The sequence below is a fragment of the Camellia sinensis genome, chromosome 3 (assembly GCF_055761805.1).
Source record: "Camellia sinensis isolate YWXY chromosome 3, ASM5576180v1, whole genome shotgun sequence".
Classification (NCBI taxonomy): Eukaryota; Viridiplantae; Streptophyta; class Magnoliopsida; order Ericales; family Theaceae; genus Camellia; species Camellia sinensis.
In genome coordinates, this window is record NC_138963.1 from 213,485,855 (window position 1) to 213,500,651 (window position 14,797).

At 33.8% G+C, this 14,797-nt stretch overlaps 1 protein-coding gene across 1 annotated transcript; it reads right to left on the bottom strand.

Annotated features, from left to right (window-relative positions):
- Nucleotides 1-12: 12 nt before the first annotated feature.
- Nucleotides 13-6,274, bottom strand: LOC114281899 (putative LRR receptor-like serine/threonine-protein kinase At2g16250). Its single transcript, XM_028224489.2, has 4 exons — nt 3,765-6,274; nt 2,379-2,507; nt 1,196-1,218; nt 13-1,075 (listed from the first exon to the last, which is right to left on the bottom strand). Exons 1-4 carry the CDS (start codon nt 5,612-5,614, stop codon nt 471-473), a joined length of 2,607 nt encoding a protein of 868 aa, XP_028080290.2. The 5' UTR covers nt 5,615-6,274; the 3' UTR covers nt 13-470.
- Nucleotides 6,275-14,797: the final 8,523 nt, after the last annotated feature.

Genomic DNA, 14,797 nt, shown 5'->3' on the forward strand with positions numbered 1-14,797 from the left:
GCTATATCCAAATGGAAATGAACATTTGAATTCTATTAATAGCATTCCAAATCTAGACAGCTTCACTCAAATTGCTTACCTGCTTCTAATAAATCAGGAAATAATGATTACAGCACAAGAAGAAAGCCTAGCCTTCTACAATTTACAATTCCCGTGGACCTCTGAGAAGGTCTCAAAACAATCAATAACAACAAACAAGCCAAAACCCATAAATCTGGCTTCAAAAACACTTTTCTCTCTCTCTCTCTCTCTCTCTCTCTCTCTCTCTCTCTCGTACACGAACCATTTTTCTTCGATCAAATTCAATTGGGTCCGGCAATGTCAACCCCGCCAAGTCTTCCTTTAGAGAGAGTCATTTGCAACTGATGAATTCTTGGTATGAATGGGATGAAAGTAGGAGGAGAAGTAGCTTTGTGTTTCATGAAGGCAATCAACTCCGCAATCAATCACAATGTTATTCACACTCTTGGCTAGTTCTCCTCTTGCCTTTCTATGTCTTGCATATCAACCGGTTCGGGGAAAATCTCACTGGATAATCTTTTGTGTGAGGAGGAAAGTTCATTTGCACCGCTACCATGTGAGCCTACTCCGCTCGTCTGTTTTAAGCCACTTACACCCTCTCGGTTTGTTTGGTTGCCTGGAATGTTGGCACTCTCCGATGAGCTGTTATGCCAGCTACCAAAGAAAGTAGCACTCCAAGACCTCGTTGACGAAGTCGTTCTTAACCTTGCAGAGCTGTAATTTTCTTCCCTCACCACTTTCAAAGGGCTTTCTAGTGCCCTGAGGATATGTCTCATTAGGGGGCGTCGTGAAGGCTTGGGATTAAGGCATGACTTGGCCACTACTGCCATGGCCCACACTTCGTCAATTAGATCTTCATCGACAATCAGAGATTGGTCAACAATCTTAGCCACCATTTCCTTATCATGTGAACTGATGAATGGTAGATTTTGCTCCAACCACTCCTTTGTATTGGTATCATCCGATGAGCTGATACCAAGCTTACCCGTTACAAGCTCAAGTAAGACCTTTCCAAAACAGTATACGTCGTAAGCACAAGTCGCAGATGATGAGTCTGTTCATTTCCAAAACAATGAATGAATAAGCAAAAATTATAGAAAAGAAAACTGCAATTTCAAGCTATACACCCACTTGCTGACCCAAACGAAAAGTTTCGAGAACTAATTGCACTTACCGGAAGGGCCTTGTTCGGATGTCCTGCAAATCATCAAGAGAAAAGTGTATTATAATTCTGAAACAAATTGATCAACACGAAGAGAAAAACAGTTTCATCATCAGCAAAAGAATATTACAATTAGGTGGTTGATCTAACAAATTCAGTAAAAATCACAATTTAAATGTACTAATAAAATGGGTAAAATTCAAATTCAGTAAAAATCACAATTCTCTCTGGTCATTGACAAAGAAATGGGTAAAACTTTTCCTTTTCTTTTTTTCTTTTTTCCGTTTGCAGGAAGGGTGATGGAAATTATTTATTTATTTAAATTGAAGCTGCAATTGGTGGAAAACTTTTCCCTTCTTTTTCTTTTTTATCGGTTGGGTGGGGGTGAGGAGGAAACATAATCGTAAATATGGCTATTCTGGTTCCTTAATGGTGTTTTGTACCAGTTCTCAGCATTCTTTTTCTGCATAATGGAGTTCTGTACTACAAAAAACACTCGGTGGATTCTTTTATTTAGAAAACTTCTTCAATCTTCACATTTAATAGGTCTCTCTAATTCTGTAAGTGTGAGTGTGGACACATTTTGTTTTCTTTCACGAGAATATTTGATGCCGATGCTGTAGGTTTTCTTTTGAACTTCTATAATCATAAGTTCATAATCATATCTAGTGAATCCAATATAATCTCACTCATGAAAAGTTTTATGCCAATATCACAACACACCAATGGCTTGACAACTCAAGTACCCATAGCTAAATGAAGTTAAACATGAACGTATGAGAGGTGATCACACCATAATATGGTGGACCCTCTCACACCAAATCAAATCCTTATATGGTGATTCAATCTTCCCGCAGGAAGAAGTTAGTGGAAGTAGGAAGTTTAACATTTGAATGAAGAATCACAATGGTTTAGAAAATGGGTTGAGTTTGATCATTGAGTTTGAATTTCTAATAAGTTGTAACCATTGCTTAACAGCCACCATATATACTATAAATATATGGACAGAAAATGGGTTCTTTTCACATGAATTCTCTCTGTTTTTCCTCTTTCAGATTGTATTCTTCTGCGTGATCAAACACCCTCACGGGAACTTCGATCCATTGCCATTGTAAAGATTATCTTTCAAAAACGAACCCAAAGCAAATAATATGCATGCACTATGGTTCCAATCAAGAACTGATAAAATACTTACTGTGGCATCCGCAGCAACCTCGTGATTACATTCTGGTGATTATCTCCTCCTTGAGCACATACCTCACTCAAGCTTCCAAGCCGCACTTCATATTTGTCATCAAGAAGGATACTGCTTGCTTGAATATCTCTTTAACCACAAAAAAATGGAAAACATAAACTTCACAAACTTGAAAGCATATGATAACTATTATTTAAAAACTAAGACATTCTGAATGTTCAGATGTACCCCTGTTAGTTTCATTTAAAAGGAAATTGAAGGTCCAATCAAAGAGCCCTCTACTACTAGTCTCTCTAGTAAGCAACAACTCTTTATATGAGGTGTAGGCAGGACCTTCTCATTTTGCTTTTGATAAGGCCATTTTTTTTACAGTTATGTATTTTGTACACCAACATTACTATATATGCCACACATGTGCAGCCATTGTGTAACTTTGGCTTTGGCCTCATTAATGGAACACACTACACCTCTAATTCTTTCTATGTAAGAGAATTAACGTTAATAAATTTGATTTTGTTCTTTGCATGTGCGTACTAAGGTGCTTCATACTAATGGGCTATTCCGAGGCCAAAAGTTGAGAATCACAAGACAGATTCCTTCTGCTCCACAAATCATTCCATAGTTCCATGATGTAGATTTCATTACAAGTATTAAGTATATGACCACCCAGGCATCATAAAGCATTTGAGCATTAAAATATTTTATTCACCACAAATCTCTCCTTCCAATGACAACATTATTTTCTAACATTCTTCACTTCTAGGTCTAGCAATATGTGGGAAAATTGTCGTTTCAATAAAACTCTATCTGCAATATTTAAAGTAAAGTTGCCATCACAGCTGTCTCCCACCTAACTATTCCCACCATTGATGACTTAAAACATTGCCATCTTGCATAAATGCATCACACGTGCCCTGTCTGGTTAATCAGGAATGAAGGGGGAGCATGTCAATGGTTGGGAAATCAAGTCAAGAGTTGACTCATAATTACACATTTCATACATGCTACCAACCCTTTGAACTTGATTATTTATTTATGTTAGTTAATCAACTAGTTACTGCAGTAAAGGAAACAACTAATTACAAAGTGACATTAATATGTCACAAAACAGCACGAAAAAGTAATTTGAATCTACTTGCTCCATGAGCTATACATGAAGGTAAAATCTCAACCAATAAGGGCTAGGTCAATTGACCAAAACCCTTGCACTTCCTAGGAGGTCAAGAGTTCGAGTCTTTCTAAAAAAAAAAAAAAACAGCCTCAAATCCAAACGAATCTGAAACACCATAGATAATAACTATGAAACAAAAAATGACCCAGACTTAGATAAATGCATTCTATCAGAATGAATGAATTAAAATAGCTGAAAATCAAGTTTGGTAGTACCTATGAGCAATGGGTGGGTTACACTCATGGTGTAGGTAAGATAAACCTTCTGCAGTTCCTATTGCAATTTTCAGTCTGGTAATCCAATCCAAAGACGGTAGACCGTCATCTTCCAAATTGGTAGATTTGTACAAGGATTTAGACAAATCTCCATGCGGCATATATTTGTAAACCAAGAGTTTCTCATTCTCATGCTCCAAGCAGTGCCCCAAGAGTGGGACCAACCTTTGATGCAAAGCCTTGCTGAAAAATTCCAATTCCAACATGTAAGATTCTTTCCTGAAGGAACTCAAATCGACCCTCTTGATAACCACGGGGAACCCACCTTCCAATGTTCCGTAGAAAAGGTCCCCAGAGTGGCCATGTTTGAGAAGGTTTGAATCACTAAAATCCGCTGTGGCTTGGAGCAATTGTTCATATGTAAAGGATTCACCCAAATCTGATAAATTAACAGAAGCCTTGGGAGGGGGTGTGCTGCCCCCCGGAACAGGCCCCATACTTGCGGTCCTCTGATCTGTATTTCCCTTTTTGCTTAGTTTCAGAACCAGTAGCAGCACCAATACCAAAAGTGCAATGAAACCGAGTCCGCCAAACAGTCCCACCAATATATACGTCACTCGTTTTTTGCTGATTGATGCAGGTTCTAGAAAAGGAAGTGAGGCTGGATTTGGGGCTATATCATTATCAAAAATTAATCCTCTGCTAGCATAAAACGACCTACAATCCTGCAATCTCCTCTGATTCGGCAAACTCTGTAAACAATTTCCATTGACAACAACATTGGTCCCTGTATTACTGGGAGCTGGACCTTGAAAATAATTATCGGACAAGTCAACCACCGTGCCAGCGGCATTAAAAAATGCAGTAAGGTTTGGTAAAACACCTGTGAACTTGTTGCTAGATACGTTAAGAAGGCGCAAAGCGGGCAAAGACGACAGAACATCAGGAAGATTACCATCGAAACTGTTCCCACTCAAAACTACGTACTTGAGCTGAGTGAGATTCGAAAATAAACCACTTGGCAACGACCCGGACAAACCGTTGTTTCCAAGATCAAGTACAATCAGTTGAGAAAGGCTAGCTAACTCAACAGGAATAGAAGCATCAAAGCTATTGTTTTGCAAATGCAAGAACTTAAGCCTAGAAAGTGAACCAAGATTATTAGGAATTGACCCAAATAGGAAATTTGAAGAGAGGTCAAGGGTACTAAGATTGAGAAGAGATGAAAACACAGATGGAATTGTTCCTGTGAATGAATTTCGCGAAAGGTTAAGAACTGATAGAGACAATAATTGGCCCAATATCAAAGGTATGGCACCAGTTAGAAAGTTATCAGACAAATACAGAGAATTCAATCCACTCAAATTCCCAAGAGAAGAAGGAATTGAACCGGTTATTGAACAAGATCTAAGATCGAGCACTTGGAGTGCACTGAGTCTCTGACCAAACCAGTCCGGTATAGACCCAGGAAGTGGAAACCCAGATGATTTAAACTTAGCTAGAAGAGTAAAATTGGCCAATGAATCGACGGCGAACCGGGGATTTCGACCGCCGGCACGAGTCCGCCTCAACCCGGACAAAGTGATTCCGACGACTCGGCCGGTCCGGCAATCGACTCCTCTCCAGCGTGAACATGGGTCGGTCTTTCTTGGCCAATCTTTAGCCCTAATCCCTAAACTCGACCGGAGATCGAGCAACGCCGAAAACTCCGAGCGGGAACTCAGACGCACCACCTGCTGAGTCAAGACCGAGTTAATGAGTAAGAGTAACAGAGCTACCTTGAGTTGAACTCGGTGAGCTTCCATGACTACGAATGGTCTACGGAGCTTCGTCTTTTCATCTTGGGTCATCCTCAGTATTGCCTTTGTTCATGTCCGTGTACTCCATTACTCCAAAAAAAAAACTTGTGGGTTTCTGAATTATTTTTTTTTCAATACAAGAATGCAATGTATTTCTTTGTGGGTAGTACTAATCACACCTCAATCAATCACGAGCTTTGATTCTTCATTTGGTGTGCTCTTTAAATGAACACACAGAAGAATTCAGGAGAGAGAGAGAGCTTTAAAGGGCGTTGTATTAATGACCAAAGCTACTCTCAACGGTGCAATGGTGAGTCGCTTTCACTCTCGCCGGAGCTATTTAATGAGTCTGGCACTGAGTTTAGCAATTTGTACTTCGAGTCAGACTCGCTTTGCTTAGTTTTTGGAAAGTGGGTATGAGAGAGAGAGAGGAGAGAGAAGCTGAGCTTTGTAAGGAAATGGTGGAGAAGAGGTGATTCCGTCGCCGGCGAAGATAGTATAGTCGGAAAAGATGATATATATTTTGTGGTTACTTGGGAATTGGCATGTGTGTAATGTCTATTATTATATTGGGCTTACGTATTAAATTAGGCAAGAGTTTAAATAGGAGAGAATTTTCAAAAAGTTTGATTTTTCTTTTTCTTCTTTTATCTTGTTTGAAATTGAAATGGAAATGGATTATTACTGGGGCAAGTAGGCCACCAAATGGTTAGAGAAAACAAGAAGAAAATATATGTATATATATATATAATTCAGAGGTATTTTTTAAATAGATTTTTATTAATAAATTTTATTTAGGAGTATTCTAACATAATAAGTTTATAAAGAAAATTTATAACCTAAGTAGTTTTATATGTTCATGTGTTTATACTTTTATTTTATGAGATTATTTTTTTTTAATTTATATTATTTGTTAAACTATTGTACCCTTATATTTATTGTTTATATATATATTATAGACAAAATATATACGTTTCTTTTTTTACTATCATTTTATTTTGACAATTACTATGATTTATGCTTTTAATTGTGATTTCGTTTCACTCACATTGTAGTGTTGCTTCATTATGCTACGGTTTCATTGGTATGGGAGGAATATGACGAATTAATATTATATTAGTATTGTTCGTTTATGCTCTGTTTTTTTACATAATTTTGCAAAATCAAACATTGATCAAAAGGAGAAAATGAGTAGATAATTTCGTCTCAAGGTTAGTATCATTTTGTTTAAGAATACGTGTTCATTTATATTTGGTTTATGCTCTATTTTTTGTTTTTAACTTCATTTTCTGGAATAAGGAACATAAAGGATTGTATCCATTTTCTTTATTTTTATAGTAACATTGTATTATCTTGATTACCTAACAAAATAATAACCTTGAGCGTAAGCAACATATAGAAAGTTAACACTTTTTTGTTGAATTTCTTTGGGCTCGTTTGGCAATAAGGGTTGGGTTGGATTAAGTTGGGTTGGGGGTTACTTTAGTCACAAAAAGATAAAATAAGCTTCATAATTCATTAAAACAAAATATCACATTCAATTCATAATTATTTCATTTTTTCTCTTACAAAAAAAGTCAAAAAAATCAAAAAATCTATCCCAAATGAGACTTTTTAATCCCAGATTAAAATAGTTAAAAAAATTAAAAGTCAAAAAGTTAACACACATCCCAAACAAATCCTTTGTGTGTTTACAAAACTTTGCAAACTGCTTTGTAAATTTGGCACATAAATTTAACAAGTTAAAAAAAAATTAAAATTTGTTTTGATCATCTTTTAAATAAATTTTATTTAAACTAATCACGGGCGCCAAACTCATACTGCATCAGAAATAAATACAAATTTCAAAATTAGGAATGGTTTGAAATGTTCTAAATAAGTATACCTTTTAACTTTTTATAAAATATGGGTTGAGTTTGAAGTGATGTGGTAAAGAGGTGATGTGAGTTAAATAAGATGATATGATTTAAATAGTATAGTAACTTTTTGATCTTTTGATTTTTTTAAAAAATGCCAAATAAGGCCTAAATTATACATTGACCATTTTTATATAATTAGTCCATTTCAAAAGAACTTTTAAAATTTCAAACATGAGTTATGCTTAGGTTGGGGGTTGCCTCCAGTCCACTATCTGTACTGGAGGGTTCAGTCCGATTTATTGAGTCCATTTTTGAGTCTCTTTTTGATAATTTAAACTATTTATATTGTAAGATTTATTGAGTACATTATCCCTGTAAAAAATCACATCAATCGAATAACAGATATTATGTATTCGGATCACTTTTTTTTATGAATCGTTAATTTTATAACTATCTATTTTTTTCAAACAAAAGTGATCCGAATACATATTATTCGTTATCCGATCGATATAATTTTTTACAGGAATAATGTTCTCAACAAATTCTAAAATGTAAAACTGTTTTGATTATCAAAAAAGGGCCTAAAAGTGAGCCCAATGGATTAAACTGGAGATAACTATCTCAAATCTGCACTGAAGACAGTTTGATCCCTATGTTTAAATTGTTTAATTTGTTTAATCACTCTATCTTTGTTGCAACATTTAATGTTGTGATATGATTAGAATTAAAGTAATTGTATTTTTATGGGTGATTTGGGATATTCTAAATAAATGTACTTTTTAACTTTTTATAAAATATGAATTAGGTTTGAAGTGATGTGGTAGAGAGGTGATGTGATTTAAATAAGATGATATGATTTAAATAGGATAGTAACTTTTTGACTTTTTGACTTTTTAACTTTTTTTGAAGGTGCCAAACTTAGCTTTATTATTTTTTAAAATTAAATAAAACCACACCAAAAAAAAAATATTCATGTTATCTAACATACTTCTTTCTTCTCAAAAAAAAAAAAAAGTCTTTTTAGAGAATTTAACTTTTTTTAGTAGTATAATTATTACACTTTAAAAATATTAATTTTTTAAAATTATCCTTTGATAGTACATTTGTTTAGGGATATCAATTGTCATAATTATATTTTTTTGTGTTATTAATGAATTTACAAGAAGAGCAAAATATATTATTTTAGTTCTTAATTCTTAAAAAAAGACACCGGGCTTGTTTGGTTTGTGTTTGTAGAGTAATTTTTGAAATAAAAAGTACAAAAACTTGTTTGGTTTGTCTTTTTTCAAAAATGGTTTTAAAAAATTATTTTGGAGAGAGAGTTTTAAAAAAAGTGATTAATTTGATGTGTATGAGAGAGATAGTAATTTTGGAAAGAAGCAAATCAAACAAAATTTTGAGAATTTTTTTAGAAAAATTTGTTTGATTTGATTACTCTTGAAAATTTATTTGTAGAGAATTTTTCCTAAAAATTTTTCCCAAAAACAAACCAAACTAGTTTTTTCAAAACACTTTTCAAAAAATTCTACTTTCTTATTTTTCAAATTTTTACTGAATTTTTTTAATATTTTAAATATTTTTTTTAATTTTTAGACACACTTAACATAAATATACTTAGTATAATTTTTGTAAAAAAAATATTTAAAAAATTCAGTAAATATCAAAAATACCAAAAAAATATGAAAATTCAATATTTTTTTTTTATATTTTTGTGTATTTATTAATCTTTTAAAATATTTTTTCACAAATATTTTACTTTTTAAATATATCTAAGTAATGTGTATCTAAAAAAAAAAAACTTAAAATTTTAAAAATATTCACTAAAAAAATACGAAAAATAAAAAATTTAATTTTCAAAAAATTAAATTTAAAAGACTAAAACCAAACACACTGTAATATTTTAAAATAATAAAAAAAATTAATATTTTAAAAAGAAACGAGTACATAATTTTGGCTAAATATGAACTTCAAAAAAATAAAATAAAAAAATAATTATCCATAGTGAAGAATGTTGTGGAAAAAAAATTGTCAGTCAAACCATTCATAAGAGGGCTTTCATTATTCGTTGTCAATCTCTCTCTCTCTCTCTCTCTCTCTCTCTCTCTATCTCGTCTACTCTGACCACCCAATTACAGATGGACCCACGTATTATTAGCATTTACCCAGTGGCTTAAACTATTTTTTTTTTTTATTACAAATGTTACGTAAAATTTTTAAAAATAAAATTATATATTTTTATAATAATATATATATTTTTGTAATAAAATTATACATTCTGTTATTCAAAGTATTTTGATAAAAATGTGTAATATTACATATAAATATATAATTTTATTTTTGAATTATAAATTATCATAAATTTATTAAAAATTTATGTAATATTTATCACAAAAATATATAATACAAAACTAAAGTAATAAAACATATAATACATAGCTTTTAAAATTAAAGATTAAAAAATGCTATCCATTCCAGTGATGGGCATTCCACATTTCTCGACGCGTATTCGGGTATGGCCCGACACACTCCGCGTTAAGCCGACTTTTCATCATGGAAAAAATTATTGTTATATAAAATAAATAAATTATTAATGACAGTTATTAATAAAAAAATTTAAAATAATTATACAAATTTTGTGAAAGTGTATATCATAAAATAAAATATAAATCCTGCTATTTTAAGTTTATTAACCAATGTATTTAATGCAATTAAAATCCGACTCAAATTAGTGTCTTAACAAACAATAGTATTACACATATCAATTGACATACTAATTAGTATATTAATAAATTCTATAACTTTATTTCTTAACAAAACACAAGTAAAAAAAAAACAAAAAAAATTGATTACCCAAGTCAACAATTTTTTTTTTAATTGCACAAGTCAACATATCAGAATTTATTTGTTTACAAATATACTTTAATACCTGTTATCATAAACACTATTCTTTTTATTTTTTTATGTTGGGTATGCAAAATAAATAAAAAGTAAAAAAGAATTATTGGCAAATACCTTTTTATTCAAGTGATACCTAAAAATGAATACATAAATTATAAAATATAAAAGAGAAAACTAGTAATCTAATCCAAAATCCAAGGGAATATGTAGCTATTTTTAATAAGAAAATTTTTAGACTTAATACTTTGAGAGTATTTTAGAAAGATGGTTAAAAAATGACTTTTTAGCTCTTTTTTTATTTTTATTTTTTTAAAAGTGACTTTTAACCTACTTCTCAAAATAAGCTAAAGTACTTTCTTCAAAATCTCACTTCGATCGCTCGACTTTTAATTGTGACAATTAACCTCTCATATATTTAAAGCATATTGCAATATTACATTTTCGTCCTTGTGATATTAATAAGGCTAATAGAACTTATCACCTAAATTATATGCAACATCTCACGTCATTGGCATTCTTATATTTTCACCTTAATCCATGAACTTTCACCAATGCACCAATTTGGTTCCTTTCCTTTTAATTTCTCATTAAGTGTTAAATTGACTGTCACAATTTCTTTCCATTCTTTTTTAATTTTCACGACCCTTCTTTAATGTTAAAGTGAATGTTAAAATTTTCGCCAACCGTGTTTGTACCTTGTATTTGAAAAGAAATTTGTGAAAATTAAACAAAATGGAAAGGAAATATGAAAATAATAGCTTGTGTTTCATTATCTTTCTCTCTCTCACACTTTTTTCTATTATATTTTGTTTTCTTTCACAATTTTTTATTTTCAAATCAAACACAGTTTAAAAATAAAAGGTTCCAATTTGAAAATTGCTTATTCAGATTTTTTTTTATTTTTTTGAGAGGGGTCTTTTTTTTTTGTGCAATACTTTAGATAACAGCTGTGTGTGTCAATTTCCGACCACACTGCCAAATTAGTATTTAGCTGGAGAGTACTGGTAGAATAGATTAAGTCCGAACGACTTGCAACAGAAAGAAGAGATTCCGGCGGTGGTTCGTCCACCCGGGGTACTCCGAAGATCAAGTCAGTTATCTCTTAAAGATAGGAAAAGTGCTTAACTCACTATTCAGAATATAAATTGCGTACCTTAGACCCATGGAGGTGCCTCTGTGATAACCCTGTTTAGTATTATGCTAATTGATCTTTATTATGAATATGATTATGTGTTTGTTATGATTTTAAGTGTCATTTATATGAATATATATGGTTTTGAATTTCTATATGTTCACCGTAGGAAAATCTGTTTGACTTTCTGCTTTGGAATTTAAATTGAAGGCCCTATCAGCCATAGAATTCGAAATTGACTACACCATTGTAATTGGCGTAATTTTTAGAGCTTACAGTGAAATTTAATTAAAAATTGATTTGGATCAAATTAAATAGATTAAATTAATGCTATAGTGCTCAATTAATTAGTATTAATAAGTGTAATTAAGGGAGTTTGTATAAAAAGGGTCATTATACACTTATATTCATTTATTTGAGGCTTAAATCAGATTTTATACCTTAGGGAGAGAGTGAGGCCGGCTTAGAGAGAGAGAGAGGGAGCTCAAATTGAAGGTTTGATCAAGAGGCTTGAGAATCTTGAAGACGCACTCAAGATTTAACTAGAATTTGTGAAGATTAAAACTCTTAGGTGAGTAAATTCATGAGTTTGAGCTTGTGATTTTGTGAATTCAAGATTAAATAGTGATCAAAAACATGAATTGAATTGATTATGATGAAAATGAGTTGGTTTTGATAAATTGGAAGTCAATATACACGTGCATGTAGGAAATTGCCATGAATTTGTATGTTTGAGCTTGAAAGACATGATCCATGTTGAATCTTTGATTGAAGTTCATGCTTTTGATCATCTCTCCATCATTTAAATTGGGAATGAGAGTTATATCTCTCATGCATGTACAATTCATAAGAATATGAGTTTTGAATACATGAAATTGTTATGTTGGAAATAAGTTTGGTGTAATTGGAACATGCATGTGGTTAATTCATGAAATTGAACTTCATAATGTGATGAATTTGGTGTTATATCATGTTAGTAATTGTATATGTGAAGTTGAGTCATAATATGCAAGATATGTTGATTTGAATGCAAGTGTGGAGCTCAAAATGGTTGCTGTAAAACCCAGAATTTGGTATGTCCCCCGCTCGAGCGTGAAATACGAGCTCCTATAAGTTTTGCAGACATGGGTGTCCGCTCGAGATGGGAGATTCACGCTCGAGCGGGGAGCCATATAGCGAGACTTTCCGCTCGAGCGTTCGAATTCACGCTCGAGCGTAAAAATGAGACAACCAGTACTTTTGCAGACCAAAGGGGGGTCCGCTCGAGCAGGGAAACCTGCGCTCGAGCGGGGAACCCTATTTCTGAAATTTTGTAAAGTCGAATTGAGTTTCATTTTCCGTTCTCTTCCATCTCTAAGCACTCTTAGGCATGCATTAAGCATTGTAAATGAGTTAAAAGGATGATGACGAAACCTAAGAGGAATATATGAATTAAGAACGGAATGAATCGTTTGTGACCCATATGTATTATGTAATGTGTAGAGTCAAGCTCAAGGGTGAATCCACCGGCAGTGAGTAATATCTTCATAAAGATATCTGAAGTATGTTATTTGTTCAATTGCTTATTTCTATATAAGTCTTATAAGTTTGGTACATTGAATTGGGGGACAAATATTTGTATGACATGAATAAATGGGCCAGAGGCCGTATGACACTAATGTATGGGCCAGAGGCCGTATGACACGAATGAATGGGCCAGAGACCGTATGACATGAATGAATAGGCCAGAGGCCGTATGACACAAATGAATGGGCTAGAGACCGTATGACATGAATGAATGATAGTCTGACACGAATGATAGTCTGACATATGAATGATTGGGCCAAACGCCGTCTGACATGAATGATAGTCTGACATATGAATGATTGGGCCAAAGGCCGTCTGGCATGAATGATAGTCTGATATGAATGATAGTCTGACACGAATGATAGTTTGACATATGAATGATTGGGCCAAAGGTCGTCTGACATGAATGATAGTTTGGTATGAACAACTGGCCGAATGCTGTCGAATCTGAACGATTGGGCCAAAGGCCGTCGGATACGAACGATTGGGCCAAAAGGCCGTTGAACATGAATGGATGGGCCAAAGGCCGTCGGATATGAGTTAATTGGGCCCGAGGCCATTTGATACGTCTAAAACTTTAGTCGATTGATACATTAAATAGAAACATGAATTGGGCCCAAGGCCGTCTGATGTAACTGTTTCAAAGATTGTTCATGTATCTTCTTTATTTGATATTATTCACTGGGCTTTCACTCACGCTCATTCATGTCTATGTAGGTGAGCCAAGGGACGTCCAAACCCAGCCTCAGTGAAATACGTGAGAAATAGTCAAGGTTTTAGAGCAAACGTCTCACGCACGAGACTTGTCTTCGCCTCTTTTGTTCTTTTGATATAGTTTTGTTATATTGGTGAAAACAACGGATTACTTTTGTGTATAAGCTTTGGGTTTGACCGACTTAGACTTAATGATCCTGTATGTACAGAACTTTATGTTATTACTTATTTGACGTGAGTTATTAACATGTATGTATATGGATTGTTATGATGTGCCATGTAAGCACAGCTCTATAGATAATTTGTAATTTTGCTTTCGTTTGGCCCCTTTACTCTGATGAGTTATGTCTGGTTTGGTTTGAGGCCATCGGTAATCCCTTGATTACTGGCCGGTTATGTCCTTAACCCATAGGGGTGGGTTCGGGTCATGACAGCCTCCTTTTTATAGCCAATACAATCCTAGTCCCAATAGAAGCCTAGCTCTATTGGACTTAGGATTATTGCTAATCTTGGACTTCCAGTAGGATTGGGATAAACTCTCTAAGAGTCTTATCTTTACCCAAACTGAAGTCTTCTCTCATTTTAGGACTCTTGTCCATCATCTGCTTATCCCGGACTCTGATATCTTCAGAGATAACCTCGGCCTAGCCGAGACGATCTCGGCGTCATGACCAGGACACGCGGCACCTCGACTGACACTCCGACGTCACCTTGGTCATGTGTTGGTACTTAGAAAATATGTCCCCACAACTGCCCCCTAGGTTCTATTACCTCGGCATCCTGAGGTGATGGAACCTATATCATTCCTTTTATTTAGCACGTCGGTAATCTCGCTTTATCATTCATTGCCGAAGTAATAACTTATTGGCTCAATATGACCAAGACCTATAAGCTGCTTCTATCAATGCCTCAGAACCATTAACTAGGTTTGTTCAATTTTCTCAGTCGAGATCATCCTCCTAACCGAAGTCTTTGCTTCTTTAAACCAAGAACTTCAAGAGTTCTATCACGCGTGTGAGCTGTCACGCACAATTTTCCAACGGTTTTGGCCATGTGTCTTTCCCC

Coding starts and splice junctions, on each gene's coding strand:
- LOC114281899 (XM_028224489.2), bottom strand. CDS start 5,614: ATGACCCAAGATGAAAAGACGAAGCTCCGTAGACCATTCGTAGTCATG. Junction 2,508..3,764: donor AACCCACCCATTGCTCATAG/GTACTACCAAAC, acceptor TTGTGGTTAAAG/AGATATTCAAGCAAGCAGTA. Junction 1,219..2,378: donor AGGTTGCTGCGGATGCCACA/GTAAGTATTTTA, acceptor GATGATTTGCAG/GACATCCGAACAAGGCCCTT.